This window comes from Zonotrichia leucophrys, chromosome 1A, assembly GCF_028769735.1.
Source record: "Zonotrichia leucophrys gambelii isolate GWCS_2022_RI chromosome 1A, RI_Zleu_2.0, whole genome shotgun sequence".
Lineage (NCBI taxonomy): Eukaryota > Metazoa > Chordata > Aves > Passeriformes > Passerellidae > Zonotrichia > Zonotrichia leucophrys.
The window spans coordinates 65,669,624-65,692,046 of NC_088170.1; the positions used below are offsets into that span (position 1 = coordinate 65,669,624).

General features: G+C 45.2%; 1 protein-coding gene across 1 annotated transcript; it reads right to left on the bottom strand.

Annotated features, from left to right (window-relative positions):
* Positions 1-3,711: 3,711 nt before the first annotated feature.
* On the bottom strand, positions 3,712-20,895 carry MCM10 (minichromosome maintenance 10 replication initiation factor). The gene is made up of 20 exons (XM_064733029.1): positions 20,834-20,895; positions 20,006-20,057; positions 18,898-19,218; positions 18,022-18,126; positions 17,306-17,440; positions 16,914-17,088; positions 16,070-16,235; positions 14,792-14,959; positions 13,343-13,459; positions 12,126-12,325; positions 11,097-11,197; positions 10,003-10,104; positions 9,788-9,905; positions 9,227-9,455; positions 8,270-8,429; positions 7,514-7,632; positions 6,548-6,661; positions 5,672-5,817; positions 5,418-5,460; positions 3,712-5,026 (listed from the first exon to the last, which is right to left on the bottom strand). Exons 2-20 carry the CDS (start codon positions 20,010-20,012, stop codon positions 4,943-4,945), a joined length of 2,610 nt encoding a protein of 869 aa, XP_064589099.1. The 5' UTR covers positions 20,013-20,057; positions 20,834-20,895; the 3' UTR covers positions 3,712-4,942.
* Positions 20,896-22,423: the final 1,528 nt, after the last annotated feature.

Here is a 22,423-nt window from a genome sequence, read left to right on the forward strand (position 1 = left end):
TGGAGTGAGGTGTCTGGGCTGTGCTTCCCACCTGGAGCCAGCCATAACCTCTCAGCAGCCTCTGGTTTGACCACAACACCAAGAATTCTGATCAGGGGTCACTAAGGGCAGACCCCAGTGGGTGATTTTGGGTGTCCTGGTTCCCATGCCCTCATAACCTGGCACTGATCAGCTCCTGTGGAGAGCAAGGGCCCAGGTGGGTGATTCCAGTGAGTTGGAGATCCCTCTGGTGGCTTTGCTGAGTCCTGTCCATGGGATTTTCAGGAGAACTTGGTGCATTCTGTCTGGTTCACAGCACAGGATTGATGGAGACTTTCCTGTCTGGTGTCACTGGTGGAGCTGGGTTGACTGCAGAGGGAGCTGTGACCACAGAGAGGAGCTACAGGTGTCACACTCCCAGTTTCAAGACTGAACTTCTCTTACTATAGCTAGGAAAGGAAAGGAAGAAGTTTACCTTTGTTTTTAAAAATTTATGCACCTCTGCCTATGGATTTCAGCTTACAATGCCTCTTTCAGAAGAACAAACCCATCAACGACCTTGGAGATCATCCAACTCAGCCCCTGATAAGAGACTTGTGTCCTCATTCCTTCCCACACCCTGCTGGTAACCTCCTTCTGGGGCAGGCTGTGCTCTCTGCTGGGCAGAACAGTTGGCTGAAGCTGGATTCTCCCAGAATGGATGTGTGGTGTTGCTGGATACCTCCTCTGTAGCAATAATGCCTTTGAGAAATAAACTTCCCAATCCGTTAGGCAGAGCTTCAAGAGACAGGGATGCTTGGGTTGCTGGGTATTTTGGTGAAGCAGCACTTACCCTATTAGAAAAGTTGCTTGAATTGAATCAAATTAAAAGCAAAATATTTATTTTGGTAATAGTGTGTTTTAGTTTAGCCCTAGCTTAGTAGAATCTTTCTTACAATTTGGTTTGCTGTAGGTGTTCAGGTTCACATGTTGGAGGTACTAAATTGATACTCCTAAATTGATGATCCTAAAACCTTCTTTCCAACTAACTTCATGTTCCTGCAGGTTATTTTAACCATGTCAGCCCTTCTTGGACATTTTTTTTTAATAGCAGCATGCAATTTTCAAAAAGGACCATATAAAAATTGGACATCTGGCTGCTTATTTGGCCATCTGCAGTTGCATGAAGCCCCAGTGTTTCAGACACTTTTTTTTCCTGCCTTGACATTTCACATGTGTTGAAAATAAAAGGCTTCCTGCAGCTTGGTAAAAGACAATAAACACAGAGAAGATCTTCTGCTCAGAATTTATGTGCTATTTTCCAGACTAACAGTTCAGAAATGTCAGATTTAGTCTGACTCCTGACCTTGCTGACAGCGGTTGCACGCTCAGCGCTTTGATGTGAAGTCACTGGGTAGGTGCCAAAGGAAGGATTTTGAATCCCAGCTTTGGCTTCTGGTGCTGTTGATCAAAGTCTTACTTCATGCAAGAGAAACGAGGAGGAAAAGCAAGTTTAATTAACTACATTATAGTTTTTTCAAAGTAGATTTGACGCCATAAGCCGATCTGGAATGTGGGAGATCCTTTTCCAGCAGTCATTTATAATCAGAGTGGCAGTGAGTGATGCCCAGTGTCCTCACAGCTGTCACCTCACCAGCTTAGAGTGCTACTACTGGGATGTTAAGACCATGATCCAAGAGCAGCTGGAGAAAGAAATAATTGAATTTGGACATGCAAAATATAAAAGGGTTTCTGCTCCAGACCTTGTGCTAATCTTAAATCACTACCTTATCTTGTAACTCACAAGTAATTTTGGCCTTTCTGCTGATAAGGCTTCTTGTTGCCTGCCTGTGCTGGAGAAGCACCCTTGCTCCACAGACAGCCCTTTCACATCCCTGGAAATCAGCCCAGGAGCTCTGCAGATCCAGCTCTGCTCATCACTGTTCCCACCTCTGGGCTGCCAGATTTGATTTCATCCACGTTCTTTGCTGTATTTTCAGGAAATCAACTCAGGTAGGATGGGCTTGTGCCAGCAGGTGTTTAGATAGGCGAGGCTGTTATTCAATCCCTCTGTAATTGGATTTGCAAGAAGAGGACATAATAAAACACCCCTTTGAGTGCCTTTTCTGCTCACCACCACATCAATCCAGTGAGCCTTTTGTATTATACCAAGCAGGGTTCTGTGCCTTGGAGCTTGTAGCTTTTAATTTCATTTAGTGTTGTCTGTACATTTCTGTTTGAGACTTTGAAGAGACAGTGAATAAGTTAATGGGTGTTTTTATGGCCAAACAGATCTGCTCATACCAGCAAGAAGCAGGAAACAGTGCATTCAAAGACAGTGTTCTCTAGGTTTGCTGTTGCTGTTGTTTTGTGGGTTTTTTAAATGCAGGTAGTTAGGAAGAAATGAGCAAAGGTAGTGTAAGGAAAAAGAATCAATCTTTAAAGTGACCTCCAAAGACCAGGATGGAAAACCTCTACCTGAGCATCAGATTCATGTGCTTTGCTCCTTGTGTAAGGAACTTGTCCCAAACACTGCATTACAAAAGTATTTCATACTAATACAAAATAGGTGCAGGAAGGCTGAACACCTGATGGACTTCAAAGAAAACCTGACCTACAAAATCAGATTGCTGCAGTAATCAAATGATTACCTAATAATAATATGGTGAGTTGTGCATTACTTATTTTTTCTAGTAATTCTCTTGATATACTTCTGGGCTGATACTCCATTAATGTAAGGCTACTAATAATATAGTTGGTAAAATCATACTAATATAAAATTCCATGTGTAATTATGTGTTTAAGGTTTTTAACATCCTTCTGCACAAAATCAGCCAGTGAATCAGTTTCAGTATGAGCTTACATGGAAAGTGATTGGTAGAACTGATGGAGAACATGGATTTTATTTTGTTTTTGAAATAAAGATTAAATTGTAGCAAAAAGCAGCTTTAATGGCTGCACTGGATTATTTCTGTGGCTCAGAAGTTCTGTTGTGGCTTGTGTGGCTGAATAATCCAAGTGAACCCTGGAAAGGCAGGTGCTGGGTCTGAGGCAAACATTGGGGTGCTGCAGCTGAGAGTCACCCAAAAATCCAGTAACTGCTGTTCCTGCAGGATGTTTGGGCCAAGCCCATTCTGGAGAGAGCTTTGGGCAAAGCACCTGCCAGTCTCTCCTTGCTGTGACCACCCTGAGTGATCCCAGCTTCCCTGTTGTTAGAGCAGAGTATTCAGGAATTGGGGCAGTAGTGCAACCTCTGGCACAAGAAAAGCATCTCAGAACAGTGAGGGACACAAATTCCAATACATCCATCTCCCCCATTCCTTGTTTACTGCTGGAGCTTTAGCAAAGGAACTGGTTTGGTTTCTTCATCCTATTTTTGCATACAAGCATTGCTTTCACTCCCATGGAGATATGTGTCTTACATATCCCAGTCCTGGGGGCATTTATGAAAATAAAACATTAACCCTTCTTTGACATTTTAATTTCTGCAGAATCTCCTTTCCTTGGGCCCAAGGAACTGGCTAAAGTGTGAAGCTTTCAACATGCTGCCTGAAGGCTGATAGCAGCGTGGCATTCCATGGTGGTTTTGTGGACTCCAGGTGAGAAATTCTGCAAATTCTGTGAAAGCTGAAGTTACAGACCACAACAAACCAGTTCCTTTTGATGATTCAGCACTGAGCTTGAGAGAAAACAAAAATGTTGAGGAAGCAACTCATCCTCTTCCTCAGAGAACTACCATGCAGACCCAGGGAGTGTTTTAATCTGTACTCTGTTTATTCTGAATGAGGGATCCACAGGAGACGTTGCCAAGCAATGTCACAGTCACTGATGCTGTCCCCTAGCAGTGACACCCCACTCAGGAAATGGCACCAACAGGGACTGAAATCAATGCTACAGGCCAAGCTGCACCAATAAAAGCACCAGTAAGAGAATGCTGAGGTGAATCTGTCCAGTTGCTCCAAATGAAGTCATTTATTTCTCTTCCAGCCCCTGTGCAAGCAAACAAGAGGCACTGACAAGACCACTGGCACATGTGAGATGTTTAGGGACACTTTGATCGAATCACTAAGGTTAGGGGGGGGTTTAGGCACTTAAAAATATCCTGTGATCCTACTGGGCATGAGCTAGGGGCAGGAAAAGGCTCAGCTCCAGGAAAAGCTGGTTAAATGCCCCAGGCATTCCCTACAATGAAAAATGCCTGTATGGAGACAGCTTTTCTCAGGAGCCACCTCTTGGAGGGAGATTTCATCCTGACACAGCTACTGTTCCTATTTAATATACCAGAAAAGGGGTAAAAACCTTTAAATATAATCACTCAGTTGTTTAAAACCACTCATAAAAGTGGTGCCAGACTCATTAAAATGTTTCTCAAAGTGGGAGCTACAGGTGTGTAGCCACAAGAGCTGTGTAGTGTGGATGGTGCTGGGGGACAGGGAGCTCTGAGTTTCCAGCACAAACACTGCTGCCTTGCAGGGCCAAAGCCATTGGAAGGATTTTGTTACAGTTAAGCCAAGGAAAAACTCAGGACATCAGTTTGACATCTATTTCTAAGGGTTCAGAGTGAGTAATTCTGAAGCCAGTGGAGAATGCTCTGTGCCTACAACCCTCTCACACCCCTTTCTGTCCAAGAGCTGAAGACAGGTTGGCATGAACACATCAGGGTATTAATTTCATAAGTGCTTATGGAATCTACAGTCATTCCCATTCACCATGATTTGTCACCTAATAGTGAGGTCACTGATGTTAGCTGGAAAGAACAGGCATGACTGTGCCTTTCACATGAAGTCTCCTTCAGTCAATTAAAAAATATCAAAGTTCAATATCCATGCAGCAGCCTGGTGGACCCTTGGCAGATGATCTTTTCATCAAAAACTGATTCCCCTACTGATTCATCACTAAAACCTGAATCCTCTTGGCAGTCCAGTATAAATGTGTTTCAGACACAAAAATCCATCCATATGTTATGGAAAAAATCAACTCCAGGTCACTTAAGACTATTGAGAAATTTTGGTTGTTCTTCTCCTCTTGGTAAAAGCGTTTCTCCACCAATCTTCGGACCTTTTTTCTCCTGGAAACAGGAACCGTGGAGAAAAGAAGTTAAATGTGTGGTAGGATCTCCCAAACACTTCTCTGGCAGAAATTGTGGTAGGGCTAAATTACCTGACTAAGCATTGACAGACCCTCGAGGGACCTTGACATTCTGAATTCTTACAACTTTGTTCAAATGCCATTTCCCCACAGTTAAATAAAACAAAGCTTTGAGAACAGAAAGCAGAAAGTAGAATTCCACTGTAACACAGCCTGCAGGCACCTGTGTGTACCTGACAGAACGCAGAGCTGTTGGCTTTGCTGGGAGCTCACAGGGCCACAGAAGCAAAGAAGGGGACAGGGCACAGAACAGAGGGGACAGAAGTGCCACAGGAAGCAGCCAGAGTGCTGAGGTGCTCACTCACACTCACCTTTAGCATCCCATCTCGCTCCCACTTGAAAAGGCCACAGTTACTGCAAGATGAAGATGGAATATGAGGATCACTGTGCTGTGCTTGCTACACAGCATGAGGGGATCCTAAATTAGCCCCACACCCAGCCCATGCTCCTTGGCACAAGGGATAACATTCCCCTTTTAGGACATGGTTATGTGACTCACAACGAGTTACTTGTGAAGGGACAGTCCCTAAGTCCCAGTCACTGTTTCATCAGGCTCATTCCTTACCTGCAGGGCTTTTTGGGAAGCCTGTCAAGGGAAATAGCTCTGCTTCCACAAGGACATTTGAAAAATCTCTTGATGGCTTCATGCCAGAGGTAGTTGTGGTTATCCTGCACACAGGTGTCCAGAGGCTTGAAATAGGTGTAATTACACTGTCAGGGAGGAGAGAGAGTGTATGAGAGCTGTTCTGGGGACTGGCAGCAGATGAATGTTCAGAGGAAAGCATCCCTGTCCTCTCCCATCCTGAGGAGCCCAGCAGTTGGATCACCACCCCAGGCTTTGTCACTGCCCTTCTAATGCCATCCTCCCCTTGCCACCACCCTGTCCTGCTCCCAGCACTTCATGGGACACATGTCCCTCTGTGCAATCCCAAAACAGGTAGGGAAGGCAGCAAGAGGGAAAGTTCAGCAGGGGCTGAAACTTTGGAAGTTGGAGGTAATGCTTCCCTTCCTCTCAGTACATTTGGGACAGTCAGAAAACTCCACTCCTCTTCCTGATGGCAAAATCCCTGGAAATGCAGATAGAGAATTCCCACCCAGTGTTAATGTTGTCAAGGACTTTGCTTATGTTTTCATGAAATATGGAGAACTGAGGGTCCTGGTACAAAGCACTTAATGAAGAAACAGAGAAATTCAGGACAGCAATGCCATGGAACCACTGGCATAAGCACTGAGCTGAAATGTTGAGCACAGCACTGAAGCCTTGCCATGTCTCAGTCACTCTGAGCTGCTCTCAGCTGCAGGCATGAGGAACAAAACATCAATCCCTGCCCTGGACCACAGCCAAGAGAGTGGCAGATGGGAGTCTGCAGGATAGTCCTGCACCATTTTGTAGGATCCATGTTCCAGTGCCCTGCTGGTACCCTGGCTCCCCTTCACTCACTGTTTTACATGTCACAACTCGGCATTTCACTGCTTTTATGTTCCTCATCTTCTCCTCCAGTTCTTCCTTTTTCACCAGGGGCTGAAAGTATTTCTCCTGCAGTTCAGCCTCAACCTGTGGGCACACAAAATGTGCTGTGAGGACACAAAGAGGGGAGAAGCCACTCCATAAATGGCCTTAGGGCAAATTATGATCAGGCCTGCTTGAAGCAGACTGCAGCCTGGGAGCAGAGAAACACAACATCTCTTGTTTCAAACAATCCATTATTGTACACGTGCTGCAGCTCACAGCACTGACACGAGCCAGCTCTGAAATGCAGAGTGGGAAGGTTTAACAGCAGCAGGAAGTACTGAAATGAGCACAGAGCCAGAGAAGTCAGGGAGGCAGATGGAATTAATGGAATGGGTTCTTAGCCAAAATATTACTCCCCAGAAGACCTTAAAACAACTATGACTTGTCCATAAGTGTCCAAGACAAGAGCCCTGTGCCATTGGAGGTGCTGTAACCCTGGGGAAGTGCTCAGCAGAGACTCCCAGTGTGGCAAACCCAAGCTCTCAGCTCTGCAGGGCACCTGATGGCATTTCACAGCTGACATGAGCCCCAGATGAAGGTGGCTGCTGGCTTTATGTGGCCAAGATGCCAAGTAATGAGGGACAAAATAGGCATGTGGCTCGCTTGATTTGAAGGCAGAGGGATTTTTTTGGTTATCCACCAACAGGGAACTTCACTGACTCTTCCAAACACACCAATAAAACTGGTGTCAGCTGGCAACATGGCCTTACCCTGGCTATGGCAGCAGTGCTGACCTGCAGGCACTGTGCCCTGCGTGCCAGAGACACCCAGCCCTGCTCCTCAGGACAGTCTGGAGCCTGTGAGATGCTGGGTGTCTGCTTCTGGCTGAATTCATGAGGAGTCCAGTTAGCTCCTGGTTCTAAGCCCTCAGTCACAGCTGGATGGAGGCCATACCTCTTTTAGGACATCTGTGTGCTTGGACTTGGCCTTCAGGATTTTCTGGAACTCCTCTGACTCCAGATAGGCCAGCTGCTCACGCCGTTTCTTTTGGGCAGGTTCCAGTTCATCCATTTCTAGGAAGACAAAAAGGTTCAGTCCTACAGAACAAGGCTGTGATGGCTGAACTTGCTCACTGCAGGAAGTCTCAGGTCTCTCAGGCAGATGTTCAGGTCAAACAGCAGCCTTTCATAGTTTGGGAACATGAAAACAAGTTCAAATATAGCTTCAGAAAAATAACATTGCATCTTCTCTCAAAGCACTGTACTAGGAATTTTCACATTACTCCCAGGAGTGCAAGCAGTGTTCCCTCACTGACTGATGAAGAAACTTTAAAGGGAATTAAACAATTCATCCAAGATCACACAGTAAATCACCAGCAGGCAAACTCAAGTTCCCACAAAAAATTCAGAAACCTTCCCAGGTGGGAGGGTTCTTGTTTTCCCTTGGTGAAGTCAGCCTTGCACTGCAGATGCTCAAGTGCCAGAAGAAAGGGAACAGAGATGAGCACAGGGAGATAGCAGAGATTACATCTCACACTTTCTCCACAGGGTTAGAGATTTTTTTAGTGTTTCCAACAAACCCTTGAAGTTCCAAACAGACCTAACTTGGCCTCTTTTTAGCACAGCAATTAAATCCTTAACCCACAGCAACTCCTGCTCTGTCAGTAGGACAGAAGCACATTTTTCTGTTCTAGAAGCTAACAGCACATACCACTGTCTGCTTCTGCACCTTGTGGCTGAGCAACATTTTTCTCAACTCTTTCAACAATTTCCAGGACATCCTCAGCATCAGCCCGTTTCCTCTTGACACTGTTTGGGTCTGTTTTGGGGAGGATCTGGCCTTTTGCTCGCAGTCGCCGGATGGCAGCCAGCTGGAAAACAGAACGAGCAGGGAAATGTTTGTGACCTGTCTGGCTCCAGTCCTGACTGCAGAACTAGCAGAGAAAGGCTGTCAGCTGGGAAAACATCCACTGGCCTGAGCATGGAGCTGCCTGGAGAGAGGCCCAGCAGAATTCCCTGCTCTGACACACACCCAAGCTTTTGTGGTTTCCCAAAGCAGAAATCACCTCTCCACAGGTGTTACCAGGCCTGGTGTCTCTGCAGCTCAGCTTTACCTGCTTCACACATCAGTAAGTTTTTCACAGAAATCAAATCAAGTGAGATTTCCACATAAATTGATAATAATTAGGAACTAATAGAAAATTTATTACAACTATTCCTTCTCATAGTCCCAGAACGCTGACTTTCTCATTCTAGCTGGAAAAGTTTCTTTGACAAACAAATGAACATATTTTTGCCAAAAAAAGATGCAGTCTGTTTTGGCTGGACAACAAAATTATCCAGACTCATGGCACAACACAGCTAAACCAGTTGCTCACCTACCTGTCAAACAAAACACCTGCAATACACTGCACCAGCAGTGCCAGAGTTTAGCACTCCAGGGATTTTCAGCACAAATCCCTTCCCTTAAAAGACTGACTGAAGGCAAGATGGCAGCATGGACTTTGGCACTGACAGGTATCCTGTGTGCTGGAATACGGCCAGAGTGATCCCACAAATGAGAAACTTCACTAACACCAGAACTGAGCTGACCAAAGCTCCTCTTCTATCACAAACCAAATTTCCCTTAACCTCTGTTTAATACTTGAAAGATCCAAAGAGCTGGTACCTTTTTGGCTTCTGCCAAGCTGTCCAGCTTTGGCCTTGGAGGAGGAGACTTGTCAAAGAAAAGGATATCTTCTCCTTCTGAGAAGCCTGTGCCTAGCCTGGGCCTTTGAGGAGTTGACATTTTTGCAGCTTTGGGAAACTCTGCCCCAGGCACTGGGGAATGGAGGGAGGTCTGTTTGGAGGAGGATGGGAGAGCAGGAGTGCTGGCTTTACCTGTGTTCTGGAGAAACCTTGTAAGACAAGAATAATTCATTCAATTAGAGACATAAATCACAGATAGAAAGGTATAATAAACAAATAGGAGGGGATGCAGGCCATGATTTTTTACTAATTGGCCTTTAACTGCTAAAAGAAATACACAGCAATTTTGGCATTCAGAAGAAAACAGGACTGGTAAAGGACTCACTGGGTCACTGAAATCAAAAGTGACTTGAACAAGACCAATTGTTTTCAAAGCTCAAATCAGAGAGAGACTCACACAAAGCTGAGAAGAAGTGAGAACACAGCTATCCTTATGGATACAATAACAGAACCTTCCTGTGAAAGCCAGTGTGTGTCTTACCGCCTCTGAATCTCTTCAGATCGCTTTTTTCTGGCCTCCAGCAATTTCTGTTTCTGTTGCTTGAGCAGGGCTGAAGCAGAGATAGACTGGAAATCTGCCCCTTGCTTCTTTTCAGCATCTGGGAAAAAATAATAAAGCAAATAAAAGGCCACTTTGTTCAGAAGGAGGTAGAGTGATTTTAGGAGTGGGTCTTCCTTCAGGCAAAAGGACAGTACCTGTTTTGGTCCAGTGTTTGCAGAGGTTTCGTGCCCCAAAAGTTGGCTGTGCCAGCAGTTCCCTGAACTCTTCAGAACACTGCATGGGTCTCTTTGCTGCACCTGAGTGGAAGAGGCAGAAATAGAACAGATTTGACCTGAGGAAGGGAAGCAGGCCTGGCTTTTGAGATGTAAACTTGTTTAGGTTGGAAGAAACCCTTGCAGGTCAGCTGAGCACTTCTCAAAGCAAGACCAACCTTTACATTATATTTGGTTGCCCAAGGCCTTGTCATTTGTCACAGACATTTCTGTCCCTTCAGCAACTCAATCTGTTCCTCATCAGCCCTGGCTGTCTGTGTTACTCCCACCATTCCTGTTTTAGGATGCTGAAGGCTCCACACTTTATCCCTGGAGAATCCAGAGCAGCCAAAAGCTGCTATGGACATACACTGTGTTGTCTGAAATGGAGGCAACCAACAGATGGAACTGAAAGATGTAAATAAGACTAAGTGGCACCTAGAACACAGTTTGAATAATCTGTCACCTGCTGTCCAAGGAGCATAAAGAGTGTAATATTAAATTCTTTACAGAAGCAAAACAGAGGCAGGAAAGACTGATGACATCCCAAGGGCTACAAAAGGAACATGCTTTGACACAAAAGAAAAGCACTGGAAGCAAGGTGGGTTCTCAGGAGGTTGCCTGCATTGCAGACCTGACTGATTTATACTTAGTATTCCTTAGAAGCTTTCAAGGTGGCAGAAGTAATTTATTTTAATCAAATAAAATAAATCCTCTGGTTCAAAGTTCTTAAAACTTCCAATTCCCATTAATCTGGCAAAGATCTTCTGTCACTGTCCAAAGACAGAACAGGGGACTTAATTTGGGGGCACTGATGAAAAAAAGATGCATGAAGGCACACAGTTGCTTATTACATTTGCCTTGAAACTGTGATCTAAAGGAGGAAGAGGAGTTTTGACCAACTGAGGAAGCAAATGAGCCCTTCTGCAGCAAAGTGACTGCCAGGTTCAGTTAGTGACTAGAAGGCCCTGGGACACATCTACACATCAAGCTGGGAACATCTAAAGAGTGGAGAGACCACTTGAGTAATTGGGTACCAATTTTCTGCCTGGTTTCCTGGACAATTGCATCAGATCCTTTCACGACCAGGTTGGAGAGAGTGGTTTGAATCTTCCTTTTTGGCACAGCAGCTGCAGCACTAAAAAGAGGAAACAAATGTAGAACATCAGAGTTTTTCCCTGCTTGGAGCAAGGACAGAAGCCTGAACACTAGCCCAGTGCTACAACAGAACTCCAGCCACCCTAAAGGACCAGCTGTCTGGTTTTTGGAGGGATGTGAATCTAAATCCAAATTCCAGCATAATGTTTAGGATCTCCTATTTCTCCCTTTGTTGAGATATGTATTTCCTATGCATTACAGGAAAGCTAAACATAGATCAAAGCTTTGCTTTGCTCACAGGTTGTTCCAGGGATGGAAAGAAGGTTGAAATTGCTTCATTACTGTGGAGTCACACCAGGTACCAGAGGGCAGTGGTAAGGGAATAAAAGCTGTGTCCAAGCACAGGGCTGGATCCAGCTGTGACTCTTCTTTCCACAGCTGCCTTCATGGGATTTGAATAAAGGACCTGACCCCTATGAGATGCATACTGATCTTGGTCAGTCCTGTTTCCTCATTAACCCAGAGTGACACTGTATTATTTCAGCCAGGGAAGACATGAGGAAATACAGAAAACACTGACTCTGGGATTAAATGCAGTAAGCCATAAGAAAATACAGTTACAATCTTAGACTCAAATTCTTGGGATCTCATGATCTCAAAGTTCATTAATCTACACAAAGCTGCCTGGCTTCACACCACAGTATTAATGTAGAGGTAAAAACAACCCTTACCACATCTTAGTATCAACTTAAAATTTTCCTGTCAAACAGCAGCTCTGTTTGACAGTGTGTGTTTGTGTGGCCAGTAGGATTATGCCAAGTTTGGGGCTTTATTCCTGCTTGGTGAAAGTTAAGGCAAAGGCATTCTCTAAATGAACAGATTCCCTTAGACATTGCTTCAGACTCCCTTCTATATCTAATTCTGGGAAATTCTGTTCAAAGGCAAGGGAAAGAAATGGTTTATCTTACACTGAGGCTGCATATGCTGTTGAAGAGACTCCTCCATAGTAAAAGCCATCCTGGCACAGCCTCTCCTTCAAAGTGGGATTTTTCCGACCGGCTTTTCTGGGCACGCGGCCCCCAGAGAAGGTGGATTGCAGATCTGCCCGCCTCGAGCTGAGCTTCTTGTACTGGGACTGGATGTGGTACTGACAGTATTCACAGTCATTCTGAAAAGAAACAGGAGGAGCCTGTTACACAACACCAGCAGTTACAATTCCCTTCATTCCTCTCCCCCACATGCATCCCTGTATGGCTAAAATGAAGTAACATCTCTACTGTGGTACTCCGGCATTTGAGCAACTAAGGAAAAATATGCCCACACTTGAGCAAGAAAACACAAAGCTAGAATTGCATATACCAATCACTAGAAACAAATCTGTGCATCCAGGAATTTTAATGCCATTCCTCAAAGTCAACTCATTTCCCACCCAGGATATCTTGCCCAGATTTTGTATTTTTGACTCAGTTTTATGTACTGTCTGCATAGACTGCTCCTAAATCTGCAATCACAGTCTGGATTGGCTACAAGTACCTTCTCTATTTTTCTTCTTCCCAGTTCTTAATTCCTTCATTTTTTCTCCTCCTTCTGATACCCTACTATCTTCAACCCTTCTGACTCAGACAAGGTTCCTTTCAGGTATCACAGCATCACCATAGCCATGAAGTAACATAATCCACAATCCTTTAAACTAGTACAAGTCAGTAATGTCCTAAAAGAAGTATCCCAAAACTTTTTTCTCTCATTTCCAGTGCCTCATATTCAGGTATAAGTATCCTAACAGCTTGCAGGTATGCTGGACAAGGGAGCTTATTGGGTGAAAATCATTCCAAAAAATAGCCATTCCCAAAAAATAGATTGTGTTGCTTTTCTCTGGATGAGTTTTCTAGTGCAGTGCATGGAAGCTTGCACTGGAGCAAAGGAGAGTGAAAGGGTGTGGTGGCATCATGGGTCAGGACCATCTCCTTTCACTGCAGCACCAACCTTGCACTTAGGGAAATCCCCTGCACAGTGACAGCACAGACACAGCTCCTCTGAGTTTCATTTCTCACTTTCTCCACCCACTTTAGATAGTTGCAAGTCAAGATCCAGAAACAAGTAAACAAGTCAGAGTATCAGTACAAAATCAGCAGCCAGATTTTCACCAACAGCTTAGGAATGCCCTGACTACTGAGATGATACAGACCAGGTTCACAATCTGTGCACAGGGATCACCATTCTTCTTCCTGGCTTTGCAGGTGCCCATATCCAGAGCTTCTCCCATGAGGAGGATCTTCTGGGGATGGTCAATGGACAGACACACCTAGACAGAAAACAGAACACTCCTGGTTAGACCTCTTTATCACTGCTTTGTCTCTGATCTGCCTCAGTACCTCTGGTACTAACAATGTAGTCCTAAAATGCAGGCCTAGCTTAAGGAAGTGACATGTCCTATTCAGATTGAGAAATGACTCAGTTAAAAATAAAAAAATGAATTTATTTCTCACAAAGAGAAGAAAGGCATTTAAGTTCTACGCTCAGAGCCTCAGGAAACCAACGAACACCTAAGGCAGTTCTGATTGTGCTGTAAATGCTCCTGTACAGCTGCTTGGCTCTGATACCACCATGACCCCCCACATCCAGCAAGGGATGGGAGGAAGAGCTGTACCAAGGCTCTCTGTCCTTCCCCAAATGTCTTGGTCTGATCAAAACTGAGTCCTGTGCAAGAACAGTGTCTGCTTCACACAACCAGATACAACAGGGACTGTGTCTGTAGCCAAGGGACAATTTCAGAAGTCAGTTTTAATGCAGCAATAAATGTGAACATTTTAGCTGGGAAGAGCCATTCTTGACAGTTAAATGCAGCCTCCTATTAAATCTGGTGTGCTTTTCTGCTCACCAATGGGACTGTCTACTGCTTATTCATGCTAATTTAAGCAATTATATAGCTTAAAAGACAATTAATGAGAGCCTTAATTTTTCTATTTGGAGAATTTAACATGCAGAACACTACATGATCAGCTACTAGACTGAAATTTCCCTTGACAGAAGTAACTGGAAACAGGTTCCATTCCAGTGCAATTAAAAATATATTAATTTATTAGCAAAATGAAGCCATCTTAAATGTTCTGCATTTATAAATAATCACTTAAGCAAGTGAACTACTATGTATCAGCTGACATTTATTTACACAATACATTGCTTGTTTAATAAATCAAATATTGCTGCCTCTCTGTAGTGATTTTTGAACGAGAAACATTTTGAAATCATATCTCATGCTTGAATTGGAAGAGAGAAAATGTGCTTCTCCACCTTTTTCAGCTTTGAGAAACCTCTAGGCTGAAATAGGTGTTACACTGAAGTAGCTGAATAAACTGAAATGAAAACACACTCTCTATATTTGTGGAAGAGGCAACTGCTATCAAGAGCAGATGAAAAATGGAATAAACTCTGGGTTTAAATGCTTAATAGGACTTCTTGAAGTTCAGTCTCCCAGGAGGCCAGGAGCAGATATACACCATGCAATGCAATTCCAACTGTAGAGCAGACTGCTGCAATTTCAACCTGAAGATGTGCTATAAAGTGAAATCTCAGCCGAATATGAAAAGGTTCAGCTATAGGTTTTTATCTAGAGCTGAATGAAAAATCCTCTCACCTCATCTGAGCCTTCTTTAGGTTTCATGGGGTTGGCATTGAGCAGGCCAATGACAGTGCCTTGCTCAGTCTTCCAGTGCTCCTTGTGGACCTCACCGAACAGGAAGAGCGAGACGCACTCGCTGAGGTCGCGCAGGTCGTTGAGCCGCCAGATGCTGAAGGTCCTGCCCTGGAACAGAACAGAACAGACATCCCCTTTCCTTCCAGCTGTGCTGCACACACTGCCTGTGACCCCTCTGGCTGCTTCTTTTACACAGCTACTCTGGCTTCCCCCTCCCAGGGTTTTCATGATTTAGAAAAGCACAATTTGTAACCACAGTAGAGCTTAGGTACTCCAGCCATCCATGTTGTCAGTTCTGGGGTTCCTAAAGGCCAAAATAGCAAATAATTCTGCTGCTACCCTACCAACCTTTCTGATATCAAACTGGGCAGCACACTTGTCTGTTGAATAAAGAGGTTTTTACCCCACTGAACACACAAAATCGTGGCATATCCAGATCTGTTTCATCAATACTTTCTATAGGACACAAACAATACTGGATGAAACCAGACAAGCCAAGATCTTTACTACAGAAGTTTTCCATTAACTACATTGTGGAAACCCAGGGCACTGGGAATATTCCTCTGTCTGCTCTGGGGTGCCCTGACCCCCAGGGGAGCCCTGACTTTGACCCTCATTCAGGGAGAAAGTTTCCCAGACTTCAGGATAGACTGGAATCCACAAAAGTGTGAAACAGATTATAGAGAGTAGTGTAGGTGTGTCACTTGGTGAGAAATTTAGGTTTTGGGATTTTTAGTATGTAGTGGATGGAAGCAAGATGGAGGGCACAGGGTGCCATCCTGGGTTTCTTCTTCGTGCTTCTTCTTCCTTCTTCTCCATGGGTTTGGGTGGCATTTTGTAACTGGGCAGGAAAGTCTGCATTGCAGCTCTGTGGGATCAGTTATTGGGTTAAGAGGGAAAATAATCTGGTGTCAGTTCTTAATTGGAGAGTTTAGTCTTAAAAGACCTTGTAACAAGAGATTGTTGGCCATTTTGTGCCTTCTAATGAAAAGGTGCCCAACTCACAGCAGTGAGACTGTTTTACTGATAAGAAACAATAAACAGCTGAGACCCAACATGAACTGCCATCTCAAGTGCCTTCAGTGCAGACACAGAGAAACCAAGGACCCCCACACTTCATGAAGTTGGCTGATTAAGCTGAAGATCTAAGGAAGTTCCTCAGGAAACATCACCAACACTTCACTTGAACTGAGCAAGGGATACAGTGATGTTACTTACATTATTTGCACTCTGAGGAGTGACCTTCTTCACTATGACTCCAAATGTTACCCAGTCTATCTCTTCCAGATTTTCAGTAGCAAGTTTGTTCTTCAGCTGAGACAGTCGGATGAGCTTCCTGTTGGCCATTTTCCTCTCCATTTCCGCTGAAGACACCCGGGGTTTTCTACATCCAGTGAAAGAGGTAAAAGACAACACATCCATTGGCACCAATGCACAATGAAAACCAACCAGGATTTCCCTGGGGAGACAACATCTTCCTGCAAAACACCTCTGTGCCTTGCTTCACCCTGAGGTCACTTGAAATAAAACACCCCATATCAGAAAGCTACTGGTAACACTGCACTGCAACTCAGCCCCAAGCCTACATGAACTCTGCTCATTTCAGACTAACCAGGAATGGCTGACTGAGCTGGGAATGCAGCTCTGGCTCTGGTGAGGACACCGTGAGGATTCACAGTCCTCTTGTGGCCACACTGAGTATAGGGATGGTGAGTGGCTCCTGAGGCTTCTGTGTGCAGCAAAACCTGGCTCAGCTGGAGCTCTGCTGGGCTTTGCACATGGCCACTGCTTCCCTGCTCTGCCAATGAGGACATCCCAGGGAAGGCAGTGCTAGTGCAATTAGAGCTTTTCTGTTAGAAAAGAGCAGAGGTGAAAACAGAAACATGGTACTGAGGCAAAAGTCACTGTTACATGATTATTGATTGCCAGCCAGTGCTGTGGTTTTGTGTTACATCCCTTGATGACAAGTGACTAATCTGACATGGTTAATATATACATGGTGTTTTCTTTGCCTTTACTGGAGGGGATGGCCCCAGGCAGGGCTCAGAGCTGGGCTGCTGACCTTAATCTCAGTCCTGAGAAGGTTTCCACAGACACTGGCTGTGTGGTTGTGCTGGAGCATGCAGGCACCTGAGGAGTCTTCTCTCTGGCCACCTTACTGGGGGTGCTCCCTACAGCAGCCTGGAGAGGCTGGAACGCCAGACTGAGGACTTGCCGTGGAGGAGGAATCTTGTTCTCTTGTTGAAGAAGAAAAAAAGGCATAGCTCCCATTACAAAGAATGAAATAATTAACTTAATAATTAATTAACAAGCTCTCTGGTACTGTGACCAGACCACTCCTGGTACACTGGGTAGTGCAACACTGTCCTGGATGTGTCCACACCACTGCTGGGAACTATAAGCTTTTGACAGAAGCTCAGTGGCTTTAGTAAAAGGTAGAACTGGGAATGGTACCTGCTGAGGATGCTTTTGATTTCTGCCTTCCTTGCTTGGCTGGTGGTAAAGGATTGCCCAGCTGGGCTGAGAAGCATGGTGACTCTTGCAGCTTCTGAACTTTCCTTTCCTTTAAGGGTGGACAGGGAGATTTACCTGGCCAAGGGAACAAAAAACCTATGAGACCTCAGGATTTGCACTTAGACTCTAAGCACGGCTCCAAACTGTGTAATTCCTGAATAACAAGTCCACGTCAGTGCCCCACATGGAAACCTTTCAGGCAAGTTATCAGCTGAAATGCAACAGCTGAAAAAGTGCCAAAGACTCTTCCCCATGACAGCTTAAGACTTTGGATGTCACTGCAACCTCAAAGCTGTGGAAAGTAGAAACATCCCCTGCTTTGCAATCTGTTGCAGCAATCTTTCCATGAAGTTTCATTACGACATCCAGCACTCTAGCAACAAACACAGCTGCACATACTGGGTGTACCAATAACTGCCAATAAGGGACACCTCCAGAAGAGTCTGGAGCACTTTGTCACGAAACCTGTCCAATGCAGAATTAACCCATGATGCAGAGACCAAAACTGATTTCACCTGTAGCTGTGTGGGAACACACCAGATCACCACTCCTCCTTGCTACTTAGTCCCTGCTTCAGGATTATTTTAAGTGTCCTGCCTCTAAACTCACATGAGTAAGCCAATAAATCATAAATCCATTTAATTAAGTTTCATTACCAGGGGTTTTCTTCTCAGGGCCTGAACTGGATTGCTGCCCAAGAGCAGTCTTCTGCAACTGCTCCTGTAACGTCTTCATCTGCTCTTGCAATTTTCTCAGCTCAGCTAGGAAAGAAAGGAGAAGAAAAAGGATAATAATGAAGGCAGCAGGAAGCCATTGCACACAGGGATTTATGAGATCCTTGGAAGTCTGGTAGTTTTACTGCATCATGGAAACTTAAATGAAGACTTGAGTCATAATGCAGATTTACTTGATTCTACATAGCTCATAGTGAAGGCAAACTTTTCTATGGAGCCTGGAGCTGGGTCCTCTCATAAAAATATTTTACTTAATTGTGGAGTGTTCATTCCCATGTTGAATTAAACTTTTCTGTTCACCATGAGACAATTTAAATAGGTGATGATTGCACTCCTTAGAATAAAGAAGTATTTCCTTATCTAATCAAATACACAGCCTGGACACAGGAAAGCTCTGCTTCCACACTGGTGGGGCAGAACCTCCTGTCAATAATCCTGGGGGGGAAGGGACTGGTGTGCTGGTGAAAGATGCCAGGATGACATCTGATGCCCTGAAGACTGAGGCAACATTGCTCTGCATCAGACAAGGCACAGGTGCACAGGCAACCTTCCCTGTGCTACTCAGCACAGCTCTCTCAGTCTCCCTGGCTTATTTAGCCCTCTGTCTTTCTTTTGGGAAAACAGGTTTGGTGAGTTTGGCCACTGGGTGCTGAAAACTGAACTTAGAAACTTTCATAAGGCCTTTCAGCATTTCCTCTCCAGCCCTCACCAAGAAGGGGCAGGCCATACCTCCTGCCCTCTAGCTCTCTAGAGACAAAATATATCAACAAAACAGATCAAAGATGCTGTTGCAGAAACCTTGCAGTTCTTCATTGGTTTTCTCCTTTGCCTGACTGGGAGCTGAAGTGGGGACAGCTTTCTCTGCCTCCTCCTCTTCCACCAGGTCCTCTACATCTCCAAATAGCATAGCCAAGTTCTCCTTCTGCTCATCAAGCGTGCTGTCCTCAGCATCAGCCTCCTCAGTGTAGGATGCATCATCTTCTGCATCAAAGAGCTCATCGTACTCATCTGGTTCTCCATCTCCATCCTCGGGAGCATCTTCCTCCTCAGGAGAATTCCCCTCCTCAGGTGCTTCATTTTCTTCCAGAAGAGAAGCCAGCAGATCCAAGTCATCATCAGCTAAGGCAAAAAGCAAACTCAGAGTTATTTCTGTCAAGTGAAAGAAAATCTGCTAAGGAAAAAACAACCAAGACACCTTGATTACAAGCTAATGACAACTGAAACTAAATCAGAGCAGCAAGCAGCATTAAAAAAAAATACATTTCAGGTTTAACTAAAGGCATCTAGAGCAGCTTCTGGCTGTGAGGCCAGATGGAAATGCAGTTGCAGATGCTCTCAGCTCGTGGCACAGGCTGGCAAGTCAGCAGAAAACTTGCCAGCTACTCAGCACTGCCTTTTCCTCCTCTGCAGTTCCTCCAACTGCAGCTGCTGTTACACTGAAAAGCCCGGATCATGTAAACATGTAGCCAACAGAGACACTCATGTGGTTTTTGCCAAAGGAAGGAGAAGAGGGCTATGCAAGGCAGGCAACAAAGCATCTCATAGGATTCAGTGTGCTCCTGGAAAAACAAGGAGAACAAAGAAATAGGGACAAAAATGGAGAAGAGATAAGTACAGAGAGAGGAATAGGACAGACAGAGCAGAAATGAAAATCTAAGCAAACCAAGAACCTGATTTAGCCTTTGCTGCTGAGGAAAACACCAAATCAGGGAAGGCAAAGAGCAGCCTAACAGAAAAGTAACAATAAAGAAAGCAAGAGGCAACCTCAAAGGACTCAGCAAATAAACTCAGTGGAGTGTAAATTCCTTTGCTAAAAGCCTCGCCAGGTTTTCTGAACACCTGAACATATTAGCTAACAGGCTGATAAGAAGTTTCCCACCCAAAAGAAGAGAATTTTCTCCCTTACCATCCATAGTTTCACCAGGATTTCTTCAAGAGCTCCTCAAGGCAAAAATATTCTGTTATGAGAAGAACAAAAGTGATACTGTTATACCTTATCTAGAAATATATATTGCTATCGTGCTCAGGCTCCTTATTTGACAACTTGCAATCTTACAGCTTGGTTTTGTTTAGAGCCACAGATGAGAACTCCACTCAATTTAAAATCCCCACATACATTTTCTACATCAAAACTCTGACCCATGCTGAACCCGCTGCAGTGTAAGGACACTACTTTTATATAAAAAAGCCCATTACAGACACAGAATTTAAGAAATGCCTACTACATTCTCATAGCAATAACCATTTCCACCTCACCCAATTACACTGAGTACATCATAATTACAACTAGCATTTAACTAGTTATTAAAGTCTAACAGTTGTTATTCTCAAAAGTGCATATTCTGCTTTTCTCCCAGCTTCTCCATAGGTCCGTGAAAAAAAAATCAGCGCGGGCGGACATGAATGGGCCAGGGAAGCTTGTCTAACAAAGATGGGATACCCACTGAGGCCAAATGAGTCACAAACCCAAACTCCAACTGTGCTTACAGACCTTCCTGCTGCAGAATCTTTTGTTTCCCCCGCTTTTGATAGTTTCCTCATGCTCCAAAATATTCATTTGCAGCAGCACTGCTTAACCCGCGCGAGCAGGGAAGGCCGGTGACCACCGCGCACCCCGCGCTTTTTCCCTCACGGTTCCCTCCTCGCTCGGCCGCCTCCCTCACCCAGGAGAACCCCGACCTCCTGCGGGGCTCCTTCCCCCGGGGCTCCCCGCCCCTCGGCTCAGGCTCCGTACCTTGGTATCGCTCCGTGTGCCCGGGGATCGCCGTCTGCCCCGGGATGGCTCCGCTCCCCGCGTTCTCCCCCTCCCCTCACACACCCCGCTCACCGCCGCGCCCGCCGCCAGTACCCGCCAGAATTCGGAGCGGCCCCGCCCCTTCCCGCGCATGCGCGCTCACGCCATCTTTAGTGCTGGCAGCCGCGGCGTTGCAGGCGCCATCTTGGCTGTGGGCGGGCGGAGGGGAAGGGGCGGGCGCCCCCTGATGGGGGGCGATGGCGGCGTGGGGATCCCAGAAGCGATGGGATTGGAAAAGTCCTATCGAGTCCAACCTATAAGAGATCACTACCTGTCAACTAGATCACGGCACTGACTGCTATATCCGGACTTTCCTTAAACATTTGTAGGGACGGTCACTCCAATGTGGAATCATCCTCTCTGTGAAGATATTGATCCTACTGTCCAACCTAAACCTGCCCTGGTGCAGTTTGAGGCCATGTCCTCTCATCCTGTTACCTGGGAGATGAGGCCGACACCCACCTGGCTACACCCTCCTGTCAGGGAGGTGCAGAGAGTGAAAAGGTCCCCCCTGAGCCTCCTTTTCCCCAGGCTGAGCCCCCTCGGCTGCTCCTCCTCAGCCTTGTGCTCCAGCCCCTGCCCCAGCTCCATTGCCCTTCTCTGGGCACTCCCCAGCCCCTCAGTGCCCTTCCTGAGCTGAGAGCCCAGAACAGGGCACAGGATTCAAGTTGTAGCCACACCAATGCCCACAACAGAGGGAAGAATCACAGCCCTGCTCCTGCTGACACATTATTCCTGATCCAGCCTCTGGGTAAGCCCATTTGGCTGCAGAGTTGCCCTTGCCTGGGCAGAGTGGCCTCAGGAGGGGTCACAGCAGGTGCCATCCTCATCTGGACAACATAAACAATGTCAACACTTGTTTTACGCCCTCAAATTCAATCCTTGTTATTGTCACGTACAGTGGGCAAAATTTTGTGGGTTGGTCAGTTTTTCTTTGGTAGAACTGTAATTCTGTGAACAATAGTTCTGAGGATGTACAAGCTCATTGCTGGACTGCAGTAAGTAATGACAGCAAAAAATAATCTTCCCTGTAGCATGAACAGGTTTCAGTGTATTGTGGCTTTATTCTTTGCAGTTCCTTGCCCCTCCTGATTTGTGCTATTAGACCTGCTCTTTTATCTTTCTGTGAAGACCTATTTCACCTAATGCCCATGTTTTCCTCCTAGCACCCCTGTGCTAACATCTCCTCTCTCTGAAACCTCCTCAGATGATTCATTTTGATTTGACAAATGCATAAGTTATTCCTTCTTCAGCCTTTCACATTGATTTTCTGTGTTTTCATTAACCTTAATACTTCTCAGATGAAATCAGCTCTATTATTCTGTTAGTTTGCTTCTGGCCTAGCAGCATTTCCATCAGATTTTGATCATTGCAGAATCTGTAACTGTCACAACTCCCATAATAAAACTGGATTCAGGGTAAAAAAAAAGCCTATAAATCCTACTGTCAAAAGGAACCAGTTAAAAGCCAGTAAGATATTGCATCTCCTGGGACTACTTGTAATTGATGAAGAAGGTTGCAATGAGGCTG

Bases quoted from the DNA above. Each gene is read 5' to 3' on its own strand.
- MCM10 (XM_064733029.1), bottom strand. The intron at 10,105-11,096 runs GTACCCAATTAC...TCTTCCACTCAG, and splicing joins GGAAACCAGGCAGAAAATTG to GTGCAGCAAAGAGACCCATG. The intron at 9,456-9,787 runs GTAAGACACACA...TTGTCTTACAAG, and splicing joins TCTGAAGAGATTCAGAGGCG to GTTTCTCCAGAACACAGGTA.